Below are 9,664 nucleotides of genomic sequence, written 5' to 3'. Positions count from 1 at the left end.
TAACAGTGCTAATCCAAACCAAATAATTGGCTGTAATCCCCATAAACAGCTTCAAATGAGAATCTCATGGTTTTAATTTCCTACTTGCTGAAGTCCAAGGATGCACTTTGTCTTTTGGGTAACGTAACAGACCAAAGCCGGTTGCCATTTTAAACAGTTATTAAAATATGAATCCATAATTTATACCAAATGAAACTTGAGGCTGCCAGTCCGGTTGTAGGATGGCTGACTGCTATTTTGCGTTACAAGTTGCTCAAAAAAAACCCCCAAACTCTTCATAAAACCAGAACATACTGCCATTTTTAAAACGTACTTTGACATAGCAGCTCTTCTGGCGGGGTTCATTGAAGCACCAGAATTTATTCATCAAGCCAATAAGAATGCATTTGTAAACGAATAGATCTGGTTAATATTAATGACTGTATGTCCCTGGGATCTGTCCCGTAAAACTACTACATCCGAGTCATTCATTTGGTATACTAAATGGAAGGTCAGTGGTAACTCCACAGTCTGATTTCATCACTAAATCCCGCTCTGTAAACAGACAGCTTCACTTCAGCATCTGACAAATTTCTGTTCCACTCAGATCCTCCATTATTTGTACAAGACATTATTTAAAAAACTTTTTAAAAACAAGTTTCTAGTATCCATAATGCAAGAGGGGAAAAAATAACATTGATCCATTCCTGTATATTATTGCCATCAGGTGCTACAATTGACAACTCTGGACAGCGGGGTTTTTTTGTTTCCTTGGGTTTTTTTGTATCTTATGTAAGGGCTCAATAGTAAATCTCAAGCTTTAAGATCACCCATCCATGAGGACCTCAGAACCTTTAAAAATTCTCAGCCATCTTTTAAAAATGTGGTGGGTTTTTTTGTTTGTTTGGTTTTGTTTGTTTTTTTAGCTTTGACTGATAAAACTAAATTCATTGGTGGTATAAGTCGGATGAATTTTTCACCAGAAATTAATCTAGACTAATATTTATTTCTAAATCAAAACAAAACAAAAAAACCCCAACAAATAAATTAAATGCTGGGTAACTCTCTCCCATACTTGCTATACGTATTCTGAAGTTATACACAGAAGGGAGAAAATACAGAAATTTCTCGTCACAAAGATCTTTCCTTCATAGCAACTAAGGAAACCTTTTTCTTTTTAGATATTTGTTTCTTACATGAATGTCAGAATATATGCTATTTTCTGTGTGTGGGAGGAGGCTAATAAATGGCATGTGTTTATCTGAATATTAGAAAATGTTTTTGAGCATTAGAGCTGTGCAGAATCTTTTCTGTAAAAGAGAACAACTTTCAGTAAGATGATGTAAACGTTGGCAATTGCAAAAGAAACAAACATTCCTGGTCAAAAGTGTGCCTTTTGCAGTCAGAACTAGTTTTGTCATGTGTCTCTGTCTCTAGCTGGCAATTTGAAGTTGTGCATATGTTACCTTATAAGAATTTCCTTAGCTGTGCTTCCTTGGAAATAAATTTGAACTTTTTTTTAACCTTGTAAATGAAACCTGTGTTTCTTGAAAGTCAAGCTGGGTTTTTAACTTGTTCTTAAGATTTGAGTACATTGGGACATGTTTGGTTTCCTTTCTGCTTTTGAAGTCTGCGTTTTGGAAAAAGCTCTGTGAATATTTACCAAAACGCAGAATGCAGTTTGCTTTCATAGCCGCCTTTCTTCAACAGAAGCAGAGGGATACTAATGAAACAGTTTTATTACGAAATGAAGCTATTAAAGCTCTGACTGGAGAAAAATCTGTTGCTGAACATTTATACTTATTTTTTTCAAGGAGCAAATTCATGCTTTTACAGAACACTTGCTTCTTTTCGCAACTGAGTTGTGTTTGTAGAGGCACGCTATTCACACCAGCTGAAACTGTCACCTAAATGAAGGCATCACATTTCTGTTTGTGCTGACGTATTCACCTATATGGATGACATTTTAACAAAAAATGCCATTTCACAACTATTATTTCCTTAAGTAAGAGTTAGGAAAGAAAAAACTTCCAGGTATAAAACCAAACAAAATGACTATATGATTGTTTAACAACAATTATTGCATGATTTTGCATAACCCTTGACTTTTCTGAAAAGCAATATTTGATTTTTATATGTGCATTGGTTTGATTCACTGCATTTTATACATGCATTGTTGGTTCACGCAACTGCTGACTCCACTTGATAAATATTTAACTTGGGGAAGAAATTTTCTTGAGATTACCAAAAAAGAAAATATAAAATCAGTCCTAGGTCTTTGCTGTTAATACAGAAATTTTCATTGTTAGATGAAATATAGTATAATTGGAAATAACTATTATGTTGAAAGGAATCCACGTTACTTTGATTAAAAACCCATTTATCTTAGAGGCTTTAGGGATGATGATGAATTTGATGAGGCCAACTCCAAACCCTCAAAACCTCCTCATACTTTTAGGCGATGAATGAATTACCAGTTGTGTAACTCTTATGTATTTTAAGGCTAGTTAGACGTGGAATTGTGATCCTCAAACTAAATGCTCAAAACTAGGAAGTATTTGCATGACTGGGTACTTGTTTAAATGGAATGATTTATATGGGTGAAAATTTGCTTATTCCTTTATGTTTTCTAATACAGTAAACCTACCGTCTACTTGAGTGTCACTAATCACTGAGCTTAGAATGCCATTTCATAGCTTGAATCTTGGTTTTGCCTTAAGTTTCGTTCTAGCCAGGATGGCAATTAGGGAAAGGCCTAAAACTGAAACAGAAGAATTGACACACGCTGTTAAATTCAAACGTGGAACACTAAAATTAACGTGGAAGCAGAAATGACATTCAGTGTCAGAAGTAACAAATTTGAAAGTCTTAAATAGTTCAATATAGAGAATATAGTTCAGACAGTTTTTATATAAGTGTGCTTTTTCCTAAAAACACCCCCCCAACCAAACTTTTTTTTTTTGCTTTTTCTTTAAGTCTTTTGTCTGTAAATATGAAAGAGGCTTACACCCCAATGTAATTCTTCATTGCCATACCGAACAGTAATACAGTCTTTCTAATTCACATTGCTCATGGCAGTCTTATTTGATGTTGCTTTATTAAGTTTGTGATTAAAGCAGTTGGGGATTTTTGTTGGTTGTAAACTTTTGGCATAATGCGAATACCAGTCCCTTTCAAAAACAGCCTTGAGTTGCTTAATGATGCTTGTGCTGTTCCCCGCGTCCGCTTGGTTGATAACAAGGCCAGCTCCGGCATTCTGCGTAAATGCATTTCCTACCCAATCAAAATTACCTACAAGTAAAGGCAGGAATATACAATGAGTTTCTAACATTAAAAAAAAAAAAAGAAAATGAAAAGAGCAATTTCCCTAGAGGCAATCCAACATGATCCAGCACCATTGCCCCCAGTGCCTACCTGGGCAGAGACAGAAATAAGTTTTCTGTGCTGGCAAGAAAGGAAAAAAAACTCCATTACGTACCAGTCTGTAGTGTAAATCATTTCTGGAAGTTTAACGGCTCTAATCCTTCTTAAGCGAAATCACATTCTTTTATTTATTCAAAACTCACTTGCACTGCCTTTTGCATACATTGTATTATTACTCCATTTACTTTCCTCATTGGCCTTTTCAGTGTCAAGAATTAAAATATTTTTTTGCCATATAAATAATTTAAAGTAGATGGAATGGACAGTGGTTACTCCAGAACACTGAACCAAACCAATAGATTATCCACTGATAGATACTATTTCAGGAAAGAAAACCAGGTTTTACTCTTTTATGCCAGGTATTACCACCTTTGATGAAATGTAAAGTAACGAATGAGCATTTCAAATCCTGGGGATCGCAAAGCAAAGAGGATAATTGCATAAGTGTAAAACAGGTAAAGCAAGTGTTTCAGGTATTTCTTTTTATTTCACTAAAACTATTTATAACGCAGGATTTTGGAGAAAAAAAATGCTGTCATCTTTTAAAACAACCCTGAACATACATAAAACATGAAGGTATCTGAGAAATTTATACCCTTTCAGCATCATTTCAGCTACTTCAGCAGGAAACGTTAAGAATTCTAAAGTTGTCAAGGATGGTAAATGGAAGCCTCATCACAAGGGACACCTCTTCCTGTGCTTTCAAGTAAAAGATATATCAGGTCCTTAACTTACATTTGTATTGCTTTCACATAGCTTTGAATATTTCTTTATTTTATTTATGTATATCTAAGGACGTAAGGACAATGGGAAAGAAAAAAATCAACTCAGCTAAGAATCCAGCTGTGTGGACAAGTTATAAAGTACTAAAATTTGATGTGGTTACTGGAGGGAATTTAAAATAGAGTAAAAAAAATGATTGTGTGGTTTCATAAAATGCTTGGGAGATGAGAGAGGAATAAGCTGCACTATTTGAAGTGAAAAATAAGATTTGGATGGGTAGAGAGAGGGGAGTGTCTGTGTGTCTCTGTGTGTGCGTCTGTGTGTGTCTGTGTGTGCGTGTGTCTCTGTGCCACTGGGGATTCTGCGTTCCTGTGGGCATGGGCTGCTCCAGGCTGCAGCCTTTGCCCGCCCTGGCTGCCTCCGCCAGCGCTGGCGTTAAGCCCTTTGCAGTTAGTCAGGGTGAGGACGTGAGCAGCTAAAGCATGGCGCTGCAGCATATTAGAATGCATGTTTTCGGACTTCATAAAATCTCAGGAGTTACTTTTTAATTCAGTAGCAGCTTCATGATCCTGCAGCTCACGCAGAGCTCAAGCAGTCAGATTTTTTTTAAAAAGGTGTTTTTTTAGCTAACATTCAATGAGCATTTGACTGATAATAAACTTTTGCTAGGTGCCATACAGGGACTTTACTTAAATACACCTTTAACTCAAAATACCAATTAGTTATGTACCTAATGTTAATAAAAGGGGGGTGTCTGAAATGCCATTAGTGAAATGGAGTAAGACTTCAGAAGATGAGGATGAAAGACATTTGTACGGTATTTACCAGGATTGACCATAGCTTTAGTAATAACGTAGGAAATGGGGAGCAGCCCATCTTCACTGGGTTGCAGAAACAGAATATGTTAATAATTCAATTTATTCCTACTTCGTAAAGTGTGTTGTATGCGTGCTTTCAGTCTGTTTTTAAATACTGAAAGCAGAATGTTACTTTTGAGAAACTGATTCATAGGGATAAAAGAAGTTTTTAAATGAGGAGAGGCTCAAAGCTCGTCTTCATCCAGGTTCCCAAAGAAATGAGACGACTGTTTTAAATTAACAAGCAATTCAGCTGTAGATTCCTCATTTACAAAGGGGCATTACTTCAGGCATTGGGATACAAAATAGAATTTCTTGAGATGTGGTTACTTACCAATGTAGGCAGCTCCATCAGTTACCATATATTTGTTACGATTTAATTTGGGAAAGGAAGTGTTCTTCTGTTCTTTAAGAAAGCATGCGCTCTCTTCCTCAAGGTCAAAGAATTTCTGCCATAAAATAGAATGGAGTAGAGGTTAATGAGAACTGTTCTATAATGGACAGAAAAAATATGGTCTATTCTCTAGTCTTTATAGAAAATCAGTTAGTGCTACAGAACAGCTTGAGTTTTTAGAGCCAAGCATTAATTTTAACAAAACACTGCACATTGTATTTCTTTCTAAATTCTCATAGTTTGTGATACTCGCTATGCCTTGGCATTCTGAACTATACAAAGTATATGGCTACCGCATACTACAAACAACACAGTGCCAGGTAATAAAGGCTATGAAATGAACAAAAGAAAAAACCCTGTCTTTTGTGTTCTGCATGGTAAGAGCCGGGAACTTTTCTTTAGCTCATTTCCGCATGCACTGGGGGACATGGGGGTTTGAAGTCTGCTTCAGGCGCCGGGTTGGCAGGCACACCCACAAGCTGAATTAATACCTTTATATTACGCATTGCATAGTTTCCAACAGGAAATTTGCTGATTTCAGCAACTTCTCAGGATTAAATCTGATACGGAGAGATCAAATTTACCAGAAAACAAGAGGGAAATCCATCTGTTTTAACCTAAAGGGTGAAATCCGAGTTAGATTTTTGGAATTTTTTTTTTTTGAGCTATGTGCACTCTTTGCCTGCATCAGTGCCAGGCAAAAATGAGATTTCCCATACAAATCTGAATATTGTTTATTTCATCAAGGAAACTAATCACTAGACACAGATTCCAAAACGAGGACTAGAGAATAACATGATGAAGGATAAATAAAATATTTACTGCATGACTGGGAAACTTGGATCGAGGTGATGGTGTAGATCCTCAGAACACACTTAATGCACGTTGATGAAAGTAACTGGCTACACATTGCACCCACTTTAGACATTGAAAAATAGTATTAAAAAACTTCACCCCAAAACTCCTTGATCATTCTTTGGGCGTCTGTTTTCCATAATGCAAAATTCATCTCTTGAACCAATGCTCTTTTTGATACAAACCTTGAACAAATCCTTTTAGGTTTTGGAGGTGTCTTTCCGAATAATCTACCGCTTTGAAACCCCAGCTGTAGAATGCTAAATTTATTAGTGAAACATAGTGATCTCTGTGGTAGGTGACATCACCAGTTTGATTAAATCAAATAAGGGTGTGTTCATCGCACGCAGACAGTGAGTTTTATAAAGCGTTCTTTACCCAGCCCATGGTGTAGGTGGGTTTGAAGCTGGTTTGCAGTAAACGGCTCAACCATTGCAAAATAAGTTATTACTGATCACCAGGAATGCCAGCTTTAGGTTTCATACCACTGGTTGCTTCAGAACTGCATGTAAATACTATTTAAAAAAAAAATCTCTTCTTAATCATCAGTCCTGATCATTACAGTTTGGTTTTCATTGGAGAACTCAGCTTTTAAGTTCTGAACAGGCTTATCTGCAATTAGTACTGCCAAACCTAACTGAAACGGATTGGTTGCAGACAAAAGGTAGATTAGCCCAGAGGCTGCGGTTTATCTAACGCTTCATGCTGCGGACTCTGTCAGCATCTCTCTCTTCCCCATTGGAAAATATATTGGGGTAAATTTTCTGTTGTCAGAGGTTGTACCAAAATTGCTTGGAAGAACTCTGTGTAAAATACCAATTCCAGCAGTGAGGAGGAGAGTCTCCGTCCTTGCACTGACCCCACTCCCCCTCAATGATGGAAGTTTATTAGGACTGAAGCAAGTTTTTACTACTGCCCGAATACTGGATGGTGCTGTGGTGCAGCTTTAGGATTGGTAACTATCACAAAGTTGTTTTCTTAAACAGTCTATGAATTTTGTATGTCGTTGTGCGCTTACTTACCTGTGCATGGCATTGTTATTTTCCACAGCTTAATTTTTGTAACGAGTTCAAATACTAGCAAAATTCCAAAGATGTTTTTTTTGAATTTAAAAACAAGCACAACAACGCAAAGAGTGATTGCTTTCTAAAGGACATTAAAAAAGATTATTCTGTGTAAAACTGTCCTTTAAATGAGATTTATATTGTATATTCATGTCTGTCTAAGGTACATGGAGAAATCATACCTTTAATAACAGATTTTTAACATCACTAACAATTACAGCATTACACTTTTTAAAAAAAAATGGAACAAACCATCTTAACAGCTGTAAAGGAGAGTTTACTAGATAGCAGACAACATCAAGACTTGCAACTGTGTGCCTGAGGAACTGCTCTGCAAACACACACCCACCGCAGAAATTAGGTACTTCACAAGCCAGAGATGGAGCTGAATATTTCTGAAAGGGTCTATGAATTTTTGGGTAAAGCCAGAAGAAAATGTTAATGTTTTTCTTGGCCCCACAAAACAGGAACAGAGACAGGAGCCACAGGGTGTCTGTCCATTATGGGTACTCGCAGTAACTCTTCACAGGGATGTGGAAGATACTGCGCGACTAATACTCATATTGTAGGGAATAGTCTAAAACTGGAAAATCGGTAGAGTACTCACTGCCAGAAAACAAAATGTAACAAGCTGTCTTTTTCCCAGTGTTACAAGATTTAACAAAAACTTACATACCTTCATGTAAAAATAGTGAAGTACAATAACCGTATAAGCTTAGAGTTGTCAAACTGAGATAAGATTCAGCAGATGTGCTGAATTGAAAAATCCGTATAACAACTTTGTAAGAGAGAAAATATCAGATTCGGGCAGGAAAAGACAGAAGGCTTGGAAATGTAATGTGCTCTCCAGCAACAGCAGAGAAGTGCTTAACTCCTTGACAATACAGGTACCAGTGGGGAAACCCATCTGCCCTCGCAAGCAGAATACACAAATGCAGCCGAGATGAGCAAGCGAAGCAGCGCTGGCATTAAGCAGCACGGCCCAACATTCGCCAACGTCTGCCTTCAGAAGTACCGTATCAATAATACACCACCACCTGCTGACATTTCATTCATCTTTTCCATCCTTATTTGAGGAGTTTAGAGCTTTAAAATTAAATTAGTGCTTAGCAGCAAAGGTTTCATAGTTAATTCGTAACACTTTCTTTACTCCTAGGGCATTTTTGGCTTTCTGAGAATTAGTGAAAGGTTCAGTTTTTCCTGCCTTTCACCTTAGCAGGAATACACCTGCGTGACTCAGAAACAGATTCATGTGGAGCCTCAAGAACAACTTGTGCTGTAGCTACACACATCTGGTCCATGCTGTGCCTTCCTGGTCTCCAGTTTCTAAAGACACTTGGTTCTAGTTCACACCTTCCGTGGGCCCTTCAAAAACACCCGCTTTTCTCTATTCAGCCCCGCACCCAGCAGCGCTGCCCCCTTCCTACTGCTCCTCCCAGAGTCAGACTGAGCATTCCCGCACACAACATGTATTTACAGGGTCAGGCATACAAAACCTCAGGAGGACTGGAATTAAAGTCCCAAGAGGCACAACAGTGAGCTCTTCACCTTGAGTTTACCCGTTATGATCGAAGCTTTAATTTCATGCCCACATGTGGTTCAGTGCAGGGGACAGAGCAGCAGTTTGGGATGCACTTTACTCCTTGACATTTGGCTGTGTGCTTACAGCATTTATTCAGGCCTCAAACAAAGCTTTTTCCTCGTGAGTTCTTCCCAGTGATCATTTTTTTGGAGTACTTAAGTATTGAGTTCACCTTCTCAAAGCAGTTACAGTTGAATCCAATAATTATTAATGCTTACATGAACTAGACTCGGAGTGAGATGCTGAGGAATGCATAATTAGGGATTAATCATTTTCTGACTGCATTGATGATATTAATTGCCCAGTATTGTCAAAGTTTTGTGGTAAAAGGGAAAAAACCCTGCTTCTAGATAGAGCACACTGTTACAATCCAGCGTTTGCACCTAGGACATCACGCCTTGCAGTCCCTGCCTCCCTGCCCTCGCCAGCAGACTGAAAAATGACACGCACAGCAGTTGCCAGCGGTTTTGACTCGGGACGCTGCCAGGCATAACAGGTTTGCAGTGCCCTGTTTCTAGCTATGTACTTGCAGTTAGGCAACACCAAGACTTCCATTCCTCTGGGCTTCAACCAGAGGAAATCCGGAGGAGATCCCCACCTAACAGAGGAATTACATCTGCTCAGCCTTCTCCAAGCTGACCGTGTACCTCAGGCTGCTGCTACTGGCAAAACAGCGTACCCTGCAGCTGCAGCAAGCCATGGGCACTGCCTGGAAACTTCCTAGCCACACTGGTCTTTCCTTGGGCTTAAAAAAAAGAAAACAATCATGACAAGGCATATCCCAGGG

At 38.2% G+C, this 9,664-nt stretch overlaps 1 protein-coding gene across 7 annotated transcripts in view; it reads right to left on the bottom strand.

The window, feature by feature from the left end:
- Positions 1-745: 745 nt before the first annotated feature.
- PLD5 (phospholipase D family member 5) overlaps positions 746-9,664 on the bottom strand; it is a 185,297-nt gene continuing 176,378 nt past the window's right edge. For all 7 annotated transcript variants that reach the window (XM_074579990.1, XM_074579992.1, XM_074579987.1 and 4 more), the window contains 2 exons: positions 5,317-5,431; positions 746-3,270 (listed from right to left, as the gene is read on the bottom strand). In XM_074579990.1, coding sequence (XP_074436091.1) covers positions 3,035-3,270; positions 5,317-5,431 — 351 coding nt within the window. In that variant the 3' untranslated portion in view covers positions 746-3,034. The remainder of the gene's footprint in view (positions 3,271-5,316; positions 5,432-9,664) is intronic.

Source organism: Larus michahellis, chromosome 3, assembly GCF_964199755.1.
Source record: "Larus michahellis chromosome 3, bLarMic1.1, whole genome shotgun sequence".
In the NCBI taxonomy this organism is placed as follows: Eukaryota; Metazoa; Chordata; class Aves; order Charadriiformes; family Laridae; genus Larus; species Larus michahellis.
Note: the sequence above shows the minus strand (reverse complement) of the source record. Positions and strands in the feature narration are given on the sequence as shown.